The following is a 17,008-nucleotide window of genomic DNA, read 5'->3' on the forward strand; positions in this document are numbered from 1 at the left end:
GCACGCACGCACGCACGCACGCACGCACGCACGCACGCACACACTTCTCGTGTATATATCTCTGATATACAGGGTAGAGAAAAAAGGTCGGTATCCCTGAATAACTTGTAAAATATAAGTTTTATAGAAAAATGTTTCAGACAAAAGTTGTAAGGTATAAAAAGATACATTCAACGGTAATATTTATTTGATATTAGATGGCGCCGCCAAGGTCAAGTCGAGGTCAATTTTGCTTTCTTAAGTAGAAATATATTTTTTTTATTACACAATTTTATTCTACGTAAAGAAATGAACAACTTTTGTTTGAAGAACTTTTTTATATAATTTCCATTTTCTAAGATATTTACTGAAATATCTACAAAATACCGAAAAATAATCAGAGATAAAAATTTATCAGAGATAAATTGTTTTTCTTCTTACAGAGCTCTGAGAATTTTTTCAGAATTTTTTAATTAACTTTTTAGTACCACATTTTCTTGCATTTTCTAGAAGTACTAAAAAGTTTATAAAAAATCCTGAAAATTTTTCAAAGTTCTATGAGAAGAAAATAAACAATTTTTATCTCTTACTATTTTTCGATAAAGTTGATAGAATTCCAGTAAAAAATTATTGAAACTAATAATTTTGTAGATATTCCCATAAATATCTTAGAAAATAGAGATCGTATGAAAAAGTTTTTCAAACAAAAATTGTTTGTTTCTTTACGCAAAATAAAATTCCGTAATAAAAAAATACATGTTTTTATTTAAAAAAACAAAGTTGACCTTAACCTGATCTTGGCGGCGCCATCCAAGGTCAAATAAATATTACCGTTGAATGCATCTTTTTAAACCTTATAACTTTTGTTTGAAAGATTTTTCTATAAAACTTGTATTTTCCGAGTTATTCACCGACTTTTTTCCCACCTTGTATATGGGTACAAGATACTGACGTTACAAATGTACTGTTAACATGGTAACAGAAGATTGGAATTTGTTTTATGACCGTTTCTTGAGCAGATTACACTCGACAGCAACAGTAACCATATTGATTAGAAACGACGCTGATATTATTTACACCCAATATGAATTTAACAAATACTGATATTTGAGATATAAAGCGTGTTGCGTGTTGAAAATCACAGTGCAGATGTACAAAAGATATATTCATAAATAAAATAGTACTAAAGCTGCTGCAAAATCCTTAATTTTATGCTTTATGTTTATATTGTGGTCATTTTCATCAACAAAATATGTTTCTTTAAGCGAAATAAAAGAGATAAGTAATGCAGATATATGTATTCATACATTTTTCTTTCAATAAAAATGTAAAAAGTTAGATTATTTTGTAATATTTTCGAACAGGTAGATATTGCTAATTTTGCATTAACATAATGAATGTATTTCCAACCATCTAGTACATTTGTACCACGTAAGTTCTGACAATGAAGACTTCCTAATGACAGTACTATCTTCTCTTTTATTTTTGATGGTACTTATGTTCCTTGTAATTACACAAAGTTTTTATTTCAACGTACACCGCTAATTTTTGGCAATACGTGCTTAAGATTATAATTAAGGAAGCCATTTAGCTTCTACAAATTAAACCAAAACCACGGCTAACCACGGCTAGACAAATAAAAAAAGTCGAGAGCAGTTTTGCCACGGTTCCTTCAAAATAAACTTTCCAAAATTTCGGTGTTAAAATTTTTCTGTCAATCAACTGTTGTAATTGGCTTTACAACGTATTAGAGACCTTCCTTTGTGTTTTCATGCTAGGCATAATCATGAAGAAACAGTATATTTTTTCACTACTGACGTAAATATAAACATGCAATATCATTGCGAAGCTATTCCAATAGCGAGGCTATTTTGTAAATAATCCAGAGTATGTTAACAATATGTAAAATATAATTGTACAGCTTAAGAAATATTTCATCATTTCTAAGCTATTTTGTAATAAATAAAGTTTATTATTGCTGAGAAAAATGCAAAAGTATATTTTTGATAACCAAAATATAATGATTTCATTTCTTTAATTTGCATTAGTATAATCTAGTTTTTAAAATTAGGATATTGATCTGTATCTTTTAATATTATGCTAAAGTATATATTTATGTCAGAACAAAAAATATATAACGAATTGATGTACGAATTGATAACGAATTGATGATCTTATATAAGGAAAAGATGCTGTTGTATGGTTAGTCAATATAATTTGCGTAAATCATCTTATTCCAATAGCAACGTATATTAAAAATAATAATACTCAAATTACTAATTCCTTAGCGCCTAGGCATTAATCTTTCCCCTTCCTTCCGTTTGAATAAAATCTTTTTTTCATTAAGTAATTTTAAAAGAAGCTTCATCAAAATTTAAAGAAACTTAAAAGAAGAAGAGTTTTGTGGTTTATATAAAATTGACTTATTAAGAAATATGATTTTCTAAATGTACTCTCTAAATTTCTTAGAATGAAAATTTTAGTCGATAAATGGAGTGACAGCCGAGTCATTCGAATTAGAATGACTTCTCACTCTCTTATAGAATGAATTCCTTTACTCTATATCGTGGAGTAAAAATTTTCTTTTATACAGTGAATTTTCTCTCGACAAATGGGATGACGACCGTCATTCCAATTATATCTAATTTCTTCACCTCCGGTTGACTTTATCCATCGGTTAAATGACAACCGTGATTGGTTAATTCTTGCTAACTATAAATACGATTGATCAATTCCAATGGATTAACTGGCAGATAAAGTTAACTGCAGGTGAAGAAATTGGGTTTATTAGAGTGATTATATGTTTTAATTGGGTTTATTTAGAGTGATTATATGTTTTAATTGGGTTTATTAGAATATTACAGTGATTTTTCATTCTTATGGAATAAATTTTCAGTTGTAAAAGAGTGAAAGATTCGGAAACAGCTCATGTACTGTTATAATAATCATTCCTATCAGTTAACACCAGTGGCTCAATAGGTAAGGTGAATAACTCAAAAGCCAGAAATCTCAGATTTTCGTTGTGATCAGTGAATTTCTCCAAGCATATTATAAATAGAATTAATTAAATGGCACATCATTAAAAAGATTGCCATAACTAGAGTCACAAACTAGCACAAACACGATAGAACTAGAAATTTTCTTTTTTATCTGGTCGTAAAAATTTATTTTACTTGGAGTGAAATATTCACCTTAATTGGAATTAAATATTTCCTCTTATGAAAAGTGAAATATAACTCTATTAGAATGGCAGTATTTTCACAATTGCTTGAAGTGAACATCCACTTCTTTTAAGTGAAACTTCACTCTAAGAAATTTAGAGAGTATATAATTAAGTATATTTATGTTTGCATACTTCTCTCTTTCTCTTTTTCTCTCTCTGCTCCAGAGTTACATAACTTAATAATTTTTATAACTATTATAATGATCATAAAAGCACACACCAACTTTGTATTTTATGAGGATATCGAAAATAAAAGTTACTATTTTTCATGAAGAATATTACTTCTAATTTCGAACGTCAACGTTAAATTGTTATAAACAAATTATTGCAAAATTGATTTTGGTAACGTACTTCTTATGTCCAACATAGTTTTTTTTATGTTCCAGTCTTATTTGTAATTGTTATTTCTTGCTACTTTTACTGGTCTAGCCATGGGTTGGAGCGACATTCAATAAATCATAATGTTTATTTCTTTTTTTGCATAAACGGAAGAGCTACGAGAAAAGAAGAATACAAGTTTTTTATGTAACTTTTTCTGTAAAATTGATTGGCGTAAGAGCAATTTCGTTCTACAGCCAATATTTAATATTTAATATGCTTATAACAATTTATTGCAAAACTGTTTTTTGTAACGTACTTCTTATGTTTAATATAGTTTCTCATGCTTTATGATCCTACGCAATTGTTGCTTTTTTGCTAATCTTACTGGTCTAGCTATGGGTTACTTTACTGGGATAACCCCTAATAGGTTACGTCTAGCTTTAATGGGTTAATACTTGTGAGCTATATGAAATCGTCCGTGAACCTTTGAAATTGTTCAATAACATAAACCTGCGAAATTTAAGTTTTGAAAGTCTTTTGAGAATAATTGGTAGTTTCCTACGTAATTTTGTGCACTGAATTCGAATCTCTCTTCTCTTTCTCTAACAGAAATTGCCTATCACATTAGGTTTTTGAGGTAAATGGGGTAAAATGCTAAAAAAATGACGATTTTGACTACCTTTATAAAAAAATTATAGAGAAAGGAAATTGTTTCATATATTTTCACAAACAGTTTCTTATAGTACTATTTTTCTTCTTCAAAATCAATTTTTATTTTCCAACGTGCGATTTTTTCGCCAAAATGTATCAGTTAGAATTTTTAAGTTCTGAATTTTTAAAAGTAATTTTTAAAAGTAAGTAAGGAGAACAGAATACACAGGCCTATAAAAAATGAAGGATAATAAAGGTTCAGGAGGATAATAAAACGTTGTTTGACAATTATTGGTGATTTCCTACGTAATTCTGTGTGCTGAATACACACACACACACACACACACACACACACACACACACATATATATATATATATATATATATATATATATATATGAATTTTTTTGCCCGTAAAATATGTCTAGCACATCATAATTCTGAGATATTCTAATCTAAAAGTACTAAGATTATCGTTTTTTGTCATTTTACTCCCTTTAAAATTTCGAATTTTATATTTTTCGGCTTGCAACTCATAATTCTCAACTCAAAAACATTTTACATACAAAATTCAAGGAAATCAATACGATGCAGCGTTCAGTGTTCAAAAGGGTCAATGTGCTGCATAGTGCAGGAATATGGATTTTATTAATACATTTATCCTATTGTTATATGTAGTTGACTGTGCTGGAGACGAACTATATTTATTTCTGTAGATTTTTTTTATATAAAATTCGAATCCTTTGGCCAAATTAACGAATAGCTGCAACGAATAGTTTCATAGTTTTTCTAACTTTAAAATGAGAAAAGACATTTAATACATTTAGGTTAAAATAACTCGGAATTCTGACATACTAGGCACATTTCACAGACACATTCGGATTCACAAAATTACATAGAAAAAAACACTACTTCTCAAAAGAGCAGATCTCATAAATCTGTACAATTTTTCCAATAATTCTGCCATGTCAATGCTTGTCTTCAATCAAATGACAGCCATGCTGAGCATTTGTTATAATTTAAATATTTACTTATAATTATTTAATAACAAAGTTAACGTAAATTTTGTTTTATTATAACTTTATAATTAATCATATTTCATTATAGATTTATGTAAATTTTTTTCTTTATTTTAATGGCAGAAATAATCTAAAATCAGTATCAGTACATCTTTTTTATTCATTAGAGTTACAGTTACCAGTTCACGTAATAGATTTTGAAAAAAACAATATTTTTATTAAATAGAAATTATAAAAAGTATTAATTTTATTACTAAAAAATTCAAGCTTTTAAAATAAATATATAAAAATAGTTTTAAAATTTGCGAAAAGTCTCTCTGTGAACTAATAATTATAATAACGAATAAAAAAATTATTAACGAATAAAAAAAATTGTATTAATACAAGGTTGTCATAGTGATGTTAATATTTAAATAAATTCTAATTTTTTTTATATCAAGATATTATTAAGTGAACTTAATAGACATGTATATACAAAAAATTCATACACTTATTAATTTACATCTTATAATTTCCTAAATTTTATTTAATTTTCACTTTAGTTAGGGACTTGTGACCCGTTAATAATTTTAATGTAACATACGGTAATATAAAACAGAAATTTATCTTTCTTTACCTTATGTAAATGTATCAAACAAATTGTAACGCGATTGCGGAGAACATAACAAACAGTATTTGTCATATTTTATGAACATAAGCTGTCGAAGTATCCAACGAAATTATTTTCATATTTCAGTGGCCAAATTGTCCGGCATGTGGGGAGGTTCAAGTTCGACTCCTGGCTAAAATGATATTTTTTGCAACTATAATTAAGAATAATAAAAAGAATGCGTAAGAAATTGGGGTAATATATATTAGAGGGATATTAATATAATTAATATTAATATTAAAAATTAATATTTAGGATCGGTTTGATATGGAAGGCTGATTCATTGCGTACGTTATAATTATATTTAAATTATATTTTAAGGCAAGCAAGAGACGAGCGCTGATGTTGAAGCGCATATTTTATTAAGTGTTGGGATAATAATGTTGGACAGTGTCGGATAGGTTTTTTGGTCTTTTTTAACGTACGCGGTGAATCAACCTTTCATGTCAAATCGATTATTAATAAATATATTAATATATTAATTAATATTAGTATTACAAATTGGGATTTAGGTTTGATTTGATGTGGAAGATTGATTTACCGTACGTTATAAAAGACTGGAAAACCTATCCGGTATATACGTTAATATTGTCAAACATTATTTTCCTCTGAATATTTAGTAAAATATGCGCCTCAACATCAGCCTTAAAATATAATTTTCTAGTATCTATTATCTATAGTATCTATTAATAGATAGTATCCATTATCTTTCAGTTGAAAACATTATAACAACCAGTGATAGAATATGCAGAATAAAATACATCTAACGGTAATAGCCGTGAGTAACATAACAGTTGCGAAACGTTTTATTACATGGTAGCATATAAAATGTTGCTCTTAAATGGCTTAAATTTAAAAAAAAAATTAACCGACGATATTTCATTTTGTTCTCCTTGTTATATCCCAAATTCCTTTACTACGATTTCCGATACATCCTATATAGAAATTTAGCATAAAATGTTAATTCTCTGTGAATAAAAAGAGGCAAAATCTATTTTCCGTATCATGATGGAAAAAAGTTTTTAAAAGATTTGAAACATACGAGGACACGAAAAGCTAACGATCCCATTCACGTCTAATTATCTTAGAAACGAAGAATCGCAAGAGACGCGCAACGCGCGACTCGAGCGAGGGATTATCGGGTCGAGTAATTACTTGCTAGGCGCCAACTTACAATGCCCAATTGAATTGCATGTGTGCACAATAGGCGTCCGCAATAATAATATTGCTCATGCGAATATCGGCCTTGCATTGTTGTACGAATGAGTGGCTAGGTGAAAGAATAACAACGTACCATTGTTTCCGCGGCTCTTTTCCTCGCGGTCTCACTCGATATCGTTGCGGCCACTCTAAGCCGCGCGAATATGAAATTGTAAGCGATTGTCTAATTTTTTTCTCGCTATATCACGGCATACCGAAGAGCAGGGAAATGCGATTTCATTCATGAGGACGCCGTCACGCGGGAGCTTCCAGTAATTTACTGTACGAAACGTTTGTTGCATACGACAAAATCTCGGCTCGGGTTTGAAAAGTTCATTCATCAAAATGCTTAAAATTATATAAAAATTTAGCATAACATTTATCGCAGTAAAATACAAAAGTAATATACCCGATTAGAAATTTACCTCATGGTCCTCATCGGGTTGACTATAACTGGATGTCGGGTCCATTTAAGGTTATACTGTCGGATCATGAAAAGTCATGTAACGTTGCGTCGTTACAAAGACCTTAATCAGGTTTATTATAATGTTCTCATCAGGCTATACTATTGAATCCCTATCGCGTTTTCCCATACAGCACAATAATGTTAAATCAATGTTGAGAAAATATTGAATTGCAGCAATGTCAATATTGCAGTAACATTGAAAAACATTGAATCAACGTTGCACAAACTTTGATATAATGTAAAAATGTCCGCTTAAAAGTTTTCCGTGTAGCTTTCATAAAATAAAACTAATTCCTAATTTTCTTATTACTATTAATTATTATTATTATTATGTTTCATAACTGTTAGGAACCGAGAGATTGTCAAAACACTGTAAAACTTTCGAGAACCCTCTCTAAATAATTTCAAATCCGAAGCGGTAAATGCCGGTCACCCATTCATCCTGACTGCGTTGCTTAACCTGACGATCGAGCGGCACGCGGTGATTCCAATGACCCCAACGATGTTCTTACAATTTATGCTTATAAAATATATACTTACAATGTTCACAGTATATAACGTACCTAGCAAATACGCGCGTTGATTCGCCTATCTATTTTATTTAATATCTCTAAAGTTTATGTGGTTATTTGCAAAATGACTTCGACCATTCCTTTTAGCTTAATGTTTTTATCCTTTTTTTTGTTATAGATACAATTTGAGTCAGACTCTATATAATAGAAAATATGAAATAAAAGAATTTTTTTTCATGTTTACGCAAAATTGCTTAAACGCATTTTAATTTTACATATAAACAATAAGAAAAATATGTATAATTATTTTATATTGTAATATAATATAAATAATATATATGTATTAATATAATAAAATTTAATAATAATTTACTTTATTATTATTATATAATAAAAAAATTTTTTATTAATATTATCAATAATATAATTTTCAATGTTTCTCAAATATTGTTGCAATATTGCAAAATATCATACTTTTATATTTTTATTATTATATTCATATTTTTTGTTGAATATTTAAAAATTTTATATAAAATATATGTGAATTTATATTTCAACACTTTTTTATAATACTTGAAATTTAAAAAATAACAAATATTTTTATGAAAAAATTTATAAAAATTTATTAATCAACTTACTATATGTAAGGTTGTTACAAAAGGTATTAAAAACTGATAATGCAAGTTATAACAGGTAAAATAAATAAGATCCTAAAAAGGACCTGATCAATAAAATATTATGAAATAATATATTAGGATAATATATCAAGATCCTAATATATATCTAATTATTATAATCTTGCAAAGGTCTTTCTTACTCGATTTTTATCAGTACATGACTAGGTTAGTAAGGATAACCTTGCGAACGCCTAGTTAGGGACTTATACATTTCAGGTATACCTGATGACAATTTCTAGTCGGGTAGAGGACTGTTATTTCAGTGTAACTTCGTGGAAAGTAATATCATCTAAATAAAAAATTTATCGTTATAAATATTATATATTAGGAAATGCCATTATAAATATTATATATTAGGAAATACAGTAGAAGAGAATAGTATTCAATAGAATAGTTTTTGTATTCGATCGTTTTTGGTTGATTGTAGATTAGAAAACTATTGTTCTATGCTTTGAAAAGCATTGTACTGACAAGGAAACATAGGCAACCTAAAAATTCAGAAAATTCTAAAATATTATGTGCAAGTAGAGTAGTTCATTCATAACATAAAACTATTTTTTGTTTCTGCTAAATTTCGATTTAAGGGAGTGAAACCATCCCTCGAAAAAACATAACATTTTTATTTTTAGCAAATATTTCCTAAAATACAAGGCATATGAAAAAATAGTTTATATAAAAGTGATAGAATATTTTATACTATTTGCAACGGTGTATTCAAATATTGCAAAAATATAAAATTTTTGAATCTCCTTTTTTTTACTCATTGGTTTCGAAGAGTGGTTTCACTCCCTTAAATCGAAATTTAGCAGAAACAAAAAATAGTTTTATATTATAGATGTACTACTCTACTTGCACAATGTTTCAGAATTTTCTGAATTTTCGTGTTGCCTATGTTTCCTTATGAGTGGAACATGGCAAGGTAGTGACATTAAATTAGTTTAAAATTTATATTTATTATTTAGATAGCGAAATAAATATACAAAAGTGTAATTTTATTCGACAGATAGTGAATTTATTGTTCTCTTAATGCGCCATTGAAAATAAGCCGTTTGCTTGCCGGGTGTTTTGCAAATAAATAATATATAAATTCTTTAATATAGGTTTATTTCTGCGAAAGAGAATTGTCTCTTCTCCCTTCTTCTCTCTCTCCTGCTTGGATGTATTTATTAACGGATAATCATCGCGGTTCAATGTATATATTAGTGTCTTCAATAGTCTTCGGCCATTAAATTATCGACCTTATTGAAATGCAACACGGTCTGCTACTTTCTTGAATACTCCTAACTAATCGCGTTGGCTAATAAATGTCGGAGCGAGCGTTAAATCATCGATATCGCCTCAGAAGCGCGCGTGTCTTATTAAACGTGAATAACACGCGTGCAACAATACATGTGTACATGCGGTAGAAATTCCATTTCACTGACCCGCGTAAAATTATATGGAATCTGACCGCAAGTTAGGGAAAGCAGGTTTTTGAGAACTGAGCCTCGTCATTAAATCTCTTTCGCTTTGGAGTAACGTTTAACTTGGGATTGTTCTTCCGTTATTATAGATAGGTTGTTAATAAACATTGACTAATGTTTGCTAATGAAATGGGCGTGAAGAAACAACATAGCAGTAACTGAAACCAAAGATATTAACATTTGTATCTTTATAGGGAATATAAAATGACGAAACTATATAACGAGAAACTATAAAATTCTTAATAGCGTTCTTAACTTAGTTATGAAATCTACGAATGCAGAATCAAAAAGTTGCGATAAGCAATGTTCTTTCTCGGTACTCTCTCGCTAAAAGAAAATTTATTCCGAATTGGTCAGAAAGAATCTACCCAGGTAAATACATTTGTATATGTAAATTTGGTAGTAACTTCATTAATCGATTTTTAAAAGATCTCTTATGAGCAGTTCTCATATTTATAATACTTGAATTTATCAAACAGAAAATGGCTGAATAAGAGAGAGAGAGAAAGAGAGAGAGAGAGAGAGAGAGAGAGAGAGAGAGAGAGAGAGAGAGAGAGAGAAAGAGAGACGAGAAAATACGAAAAAAATTATCAAAATATTTATTTAAAATTTACATGACAGTATGTGTGTATATCATATAAAATGTAAAAATCTGAATATAATTTTAAATAAATTATTTAATGCTGTATCAATATAATATCAAATTTTTAAAATCATTATTTTATGATAAAAATTAATTCGATATAGTATATTTGTTCCATAAATGTAATTTAAAACATTGTTAAATTTTCATTGTCGATTGTCTCACGTAATAATGACTATAAAAGTTTTACAAGATATTGTTAAAATTAAAATTGTCAATTGGCAGACTGTCTACATATATACAAAGCTTCAGTAAAACTTATATTGATAATTATCGATATTAATTAAACTTATAAAAGCTTCAATTAATATTTGTCAGACCAAAATTTGCTAGTCGTTTTAGTTGTTTACATCGTGTCTAGATATAATATGATATGATTCAATACAATATAATATAATATGTCAAGCTAAAACGATATATTAGATTTCTGTTGAAGCTGTTGAGATGTTCATAAATTTCTAAAGTTCTTCAGTATATTGTAGGGAAATAGGTGTTAAAATTTTAACTCAAACAGATATTTGCTTAAACAGGATTTTGTATCCTGTTTGTATACGACGTTCTAATAGCACTGGTTGTGTTATATATTTTAACTTAACTGTAGATTAATATTCCTCAAGGCGTCTTTTAACGATTTCTATACTGCGGAAATCTAAGATATCATGATATATACGTATATCTAGATGCGAATAAAAGAAACCATTACATACGAATAGAAAAACAAATAAGTTTTGACTTAGTAAATGTCGTTTCGCGTGGAAGCGATTTAACATAATTTGTCATAAATTCATGGTCAACTTTAATCTAAGATTTAATCTAAGATTAAATTAATTAATATAACATTTGAACTCTAGCAATTAATGATGAAAATCATTAACCCCTCTCAAAGTGTTTCAAGCCCTCAGTCGCAAACGTTATTAATATAAAGACTATTTTCTAATCTAAACGACTTCAATTTTAACAATAAATTCTTTCTGACACATTTGATTTTTCTTTAATAAGAATATCTAAAAAAATATCAAGACTTTATTGAAGTTTATCGGAACAGTCATAACGGATTATAAACTTTAAAAATGTCAATAATTTAGAGGCGATCATCAAAACGTCAGATAAACACTATCTTTATAATATTTCATGTACATATAGATGTTATATAAATGTGCTATATAAATATTTCGTTTTACCATATTCGGTGACATTTATATGTGCGTGGTTATATTCATAAAATATACCCAAGTAGGAATCGTATACGTTTCGCAATACGGAAAAATGGCCTGATACTGAATCGATACCGAAAAGCGGATGTCCGGTTTTGGTACTGGCTCAGTACTGGGCCTAATATAAAAAAACTATATTATTAGTACTGACTCCGTACTAAAGTTAGAATACTCGTACTGTATGTGTACTGGGGCATTACCGAAAAGTATTTGTCGTTTTCGGTACTGGCCCAGTATTAAAAAAGCTATATTATTGATACTGGCCTTGTTCGTAGAATCAGTACTGGATACCTAAGTAAGAATCGTATACAATCTGCCCATAGAGGATATTGGGCCAGTATTGTGCCGGTACCGAAAAACGGACGGTACCAATATCCTTTATGAGAAACCGGAAGAGATTACTAACGCGAAACCTAGCTCAGTGGTAAGAACGCTTGCCTGACAAGCGAAAGACTTGAGTTCGATTCCAGCCGTCGCCCTGAAGATTTTTTCCTCATATAACTACTAAAAATAGGCCTGTATAGATACGAGAGCAGAGCCCGGCCATGGTCTAATCTTTTTTTCTATACTATATAGTTGTGATATTAACAATTGTACAAATAATAAAAATTACTAGGAATCGATACTGGCCCAATACTGGGAATAGGTACTTCTTCAGTGCCAGGAATCAATCCTTTTTTTATACAGGTACAGTACTGTTTCCCGATACTGGCCCTTTTCCATCATCCTAGTATCACACTAATGCTAAACTCGTATTGGTATCTGGTACTATACCAGTAACGTTTAGCATAAATCGGTACTGGGCCACTTTGATGCCAGTAGTAAATTCCTACTTGGGTAACCACGCACATATAAATATCTTTCTGCAAACTTTTCGTATATTTGAATTTTCTAAATTCACATAATCATAAAGGTATATAGTCACATAGTCGTAAAGCAATGCCATTTGAAATTTCTCTAAACAAAGCAAACACACATTCGAAATGTAAAACATACAGAACTTTATATAATATCAATTAATATTTACGTTAACGACAGCTGGAAATATCAATTTTAAAAACTTTGGTCGTTTTCGTTATATACTGAATAATGAATGCTTCATTTCATCACGTAATTCCATTGTGTAAAAGCATTAATAATTCTGTGCAATCAATACAACGTAACCTGTGCAGGAAAAAATCAGTATTTTATCGGCAAAGTTTTCAAGTATTGTCTTAATATTTAATTTATTGAATGACTTACATTAAAGTTTAGTGTAACAATATCTTCATCGTATCCGACCTTTCTACCGAGACGCAACACTGCAGACTCGAGCTTGAAAAGTGGGTTGTTCTCGCAGAGAAGGTTTACAGATCCGTTCACCTTGCTCACCGAAACCCCGAAAACGCGCGTCCCTCTTTCGCTGCATGGCGAGGCTCCGTCGCGGAAGTGGCAATCCCCGCTCCGCGGATCGCTCTCTCGGCCAGGGCCTCTCGTGGAGTGGCGAATGTGGAGTAGAATCGCGGCATCACGTCGTGCCATGGAGTAACGGAGCGGACGCGGAATAGAACGTATCGCGTGTCGTCTCAGCTCCTCGCATCCTCACGGCTCCGAGAGTCGAAGCAAAACGTGAAGAAACGCGGCAGTCGCGTGTCGACCAGCCACCCAGCAGGACGAGTCACTCGGACGTAGACCGAGTTGGTGCGCGTCTCTGTCGGCCTTTGCCTCCGCGAGCGAAACTTCCTCGGAGAATTGATGACTGAGAAGGTCCATAAGGACGATCGTCGCACACGCGCTTCAACGCCTAGTACCTTGAGGAACATTCCACGTGGCGGCGCCGTTGATTCGAGCAAAATTGCACCGGGCACGATGTCGTAAAGTCGCGTGACAACAAGTTCGATTGCGATACGCGTCGAGGACCGATTGTTAGCAATCGGTTAGCGGGAAGATCGATCGTTCGCGGGGATTCTCAGCGGTTCGAAGTCGCTCCACGCGAATTTTCGTGAACTTATACGTCCCAAAAACGTTGTTTAACCTTGGTCTTCGCATTTCGGGCAAGAGTGAAATATAGAGTGAATGAATTTGATAAGTGATCGTCGTCGGACTACGTCGGCAACGTTATTCGGGAAAAGGTTCGCCGACAGATTATCTTTCTGCCGATGGGACGCAGCACGTGAGCGACGCGGCCACGCGGACCCATCCACTTGATCGTCGCCGGCGAAAGAAAAACCACGCGGAAAAGGCCCGATTTCGAAACGAGCGACAGGATGCCGAAGGAGAACATGTGGCGGCAGAGGAGAATACTCGTTCCCAAGAGGTAAGGAGGCTATCAGCGAGCTGAGTTTAACGGCGGTAGCGATGCGGTGGCGTTAAAGACGCCTAATTACGCGCGCTGTGATTAACATCTTCCACGATGTCATCAATATTTATTCATATGCGTGTGCGGCGTGAGAGTGCGCGAGGGGATGCATGGTTTCCGTGCCGCGGATCAAGTTTGCCGGTGTATCCCTTGCGACGTCGACGGTAGTTAAACCGTTAAACGCGTTAGCGATTCAATCTTACCGATGATCGTTCAATCTTCTCGTTCGATGGAATTTCTTCTCAACTTTCCATTTTTTCTTCCTCCTTCTCGATCAAACTTCGTACCAATCACTAATGCTACTTTTTACGCAAAAAATACTGTTGTCTTAGTAGAAATTGCCAACGTTAGAAATTACGTACAGTAATTGGACTAAATCTTTTTGATTCAGCAACAATGCTACTGAAACTAACATATAAATTATCAAAATAATATATTATATATTAGTTTCAATAATATTGTTGACACAAGAAGATTTACTCCAGTTACGGTGATGTTGGAAAATTGATACAATAGCATTTTTTTCCATGTAATCAATCAGTATATTAATTAATTTTATCAATAATGTATATATGAGTGAAAACATGATAACATCATATGTATGTATCTGTGTTATCCATTGATAAGTTATCAATAGATCTTAAATTGATATCTTAAATAGATCTTGATAATGTCTTTTCTATATTTGTTTCTATATTATTCTCTTTTATTTTAACATAACATATGTATTTCCAACTCGATTTAAATTAAATTGACCATTTATCAAGTGCTGTAACAAGTATTATTATAATTTAATTTTTATATTTCTTTTCTTACAATTAACATTGTTATTAAATGACAGTCTTACAATTTATATTTTGCCATTTTCGAAATATTTTATAATTTTTTAAATAAAAAAGATTACATATATTATGAAATTTACAAATTCTATCTTACTAATATTGTTGCAAAATTCTTTTATTTATCTTCTTAAAAATTTTATTAATTTTATTAATAAGTACCTTATTAAGACTGTCATTTAATAACAATGTTAATTGTAAGAAAAGAAATATAAAAATTAAATTATAATAATACTTGTTACAGCACTTGATAAATGGTCAATTTAATTTAAATCGAGTTGGAAATACATATGTTATGTTAAAATAAAAGAGAATAATATAGAAACAAATATAGAAAAGACATTATCAAGATCTATTTAAGATATCAATTTAAGATCTATTGATAACTTATCAATGGATAACACAGATACATACATATGATGTTATCATGTTTTCACTCATATATACATTATTGATTTCACGAATTTTCTTATCACAAATTTTTTATCACGAGAAATAAATTTATTTTTAACGTCATGATAACTTTATGTAGTACTGCTTTACGTAGTAAATTATGCTAAAAATTTTGTTCTATTATAATATTGGTTTTCTAAACTTTACTTTTAAATACAAATATGTCAAAAATTAGGAACTAATTTTTTATATTATATTATATTATATTATATTATATTATATTATATTATATTATATAAGTTCTATACATACTTGTATTATATAAATTTACAATTAAATATCTTGGAAATAATAGGATAAAACTTATTGAAATTTCTGTTACACATTGTTAGTTGATTTTTATTTTATTCATTTGTTCTTTTTTTTATTTAATCAAATGCTAGAATCTTGTTAAACGCTTTAGCGATTCGATTGTATCAACGATTATTATACTAATCTTCTAAATGGAGCTATTTCTCGACTTTCAATTTCTTCTCCCTCTTTTCGATCCAACTTAACGCCAATTCTGTAATTAAGGAGGTTCTAACGCTACTTCCTAGTCAATCAGTAACTTATTGATAAAATAGTTAGTTTAAAAGTTAAAATAATTGAACTAGTTTAAAAACAGACTAACAAAGTAACTTTGTAACAAATTATTAGTAAAATGAAATTTATAAACATATTATATGTTATATTATATGTAATTGTTTTTTTAATTTTAGAATTTATCAAATATTTATCAAATATTTTAGAAGTGACAAAATAAAAGTTGTAAAACTCTCATTGGAAAGTAATTATAACCATAAGAAAATAAATATACACATGAAATATATTTATTATTGTATTTGATAAATGATCAATTCCATTTAATTTATTATTTTTGCAAATGCACATAAATGTTATATTAAAATGAATAATAAATATAGAAATAAATATAAAAGTAACATTATAAAATAATCTAAAGTTTAGCGATAACATCTAATGTTTAGCGATATCATGCATGTTTCCAATTATATATTGTCTGTAAGTTTGTATTTTGTAGTTTGGTTAAAAATAAAACTAAATATGCAATGAACAGAATCTTAGTGGATATTATGTTAGCACATAGAAAAGGTTGCTTTTATTATATTTGTACAGTCAGTTATAAAACAATTAGTTGTCCGAGAAATTATAACTTTAAAATTCTGAAATATAGGGCATCTAGTTTCGATTTTCCCTATTGTAGAGGTTTTACAAATGCTTGCACAATATTAATTTATAATTAAATACCTTGGAAATCATAAAAATTACTGAAATTTCTGTTACGCATTGTTAATTTATTTAACTTTTGTATCATTTACATATTATATATTTAATTTTCTATTTAGTCAAACGTTAGAATC

The 17,008-nt window shown here is 30.0% G+C and overlaps 1 protein-coding gene across 3 annotated transcripts in view; it reads left to right on the plus strand.

Annotated features, from left to right (window-relative positions):
- Positions 1–17,008, plus strand: part of LOC116850352 (heparan sulfate 2-O-sulfotransferase pipe) — a 150,623-nt gene that overhangs the window by 22,547 nt on the left and 111,068 nt on the right. The window contains exon 1 of one of the 3 annotated variants that reach the window (XM_032828547.1): positions 13,378–14,313. The exons of 1 other annotated variant lie outside the window; for it this stretch is intronic. In XM_032828547.1, coding sequence (XP_032684438.1) covers positions 14,264–14,313 — 50 coding nt within the window. In that variant the 5' untranslated portion in view covers positions 13,378–14,263. Of the gene's footprint in view, positions 1–13,377; positions 14,314–17,008 lie in introns of those variants that run through there. One more of the 3 variants, XM_032828546.1, reaches the window with a different exon arrangement.

This window comes from Odontomachus brunneus, unplaced genomic scaffold (genome assembly GCF_010583005.1).
Source record: "Odontomachus brunneus isolate Ranch 3 - 2012 unplaced genomic scaffold, Obru_v1 Obru_scaffold_143, whole genome shotgun sequence".
In the NCBI taxonomy this organism is placed as follows: Eukaryota; Metazoa; Arthropoda; class Insecta; order Hymenoptera; family Formicidae; genus Odontomachus; species Odontomachus brunneus.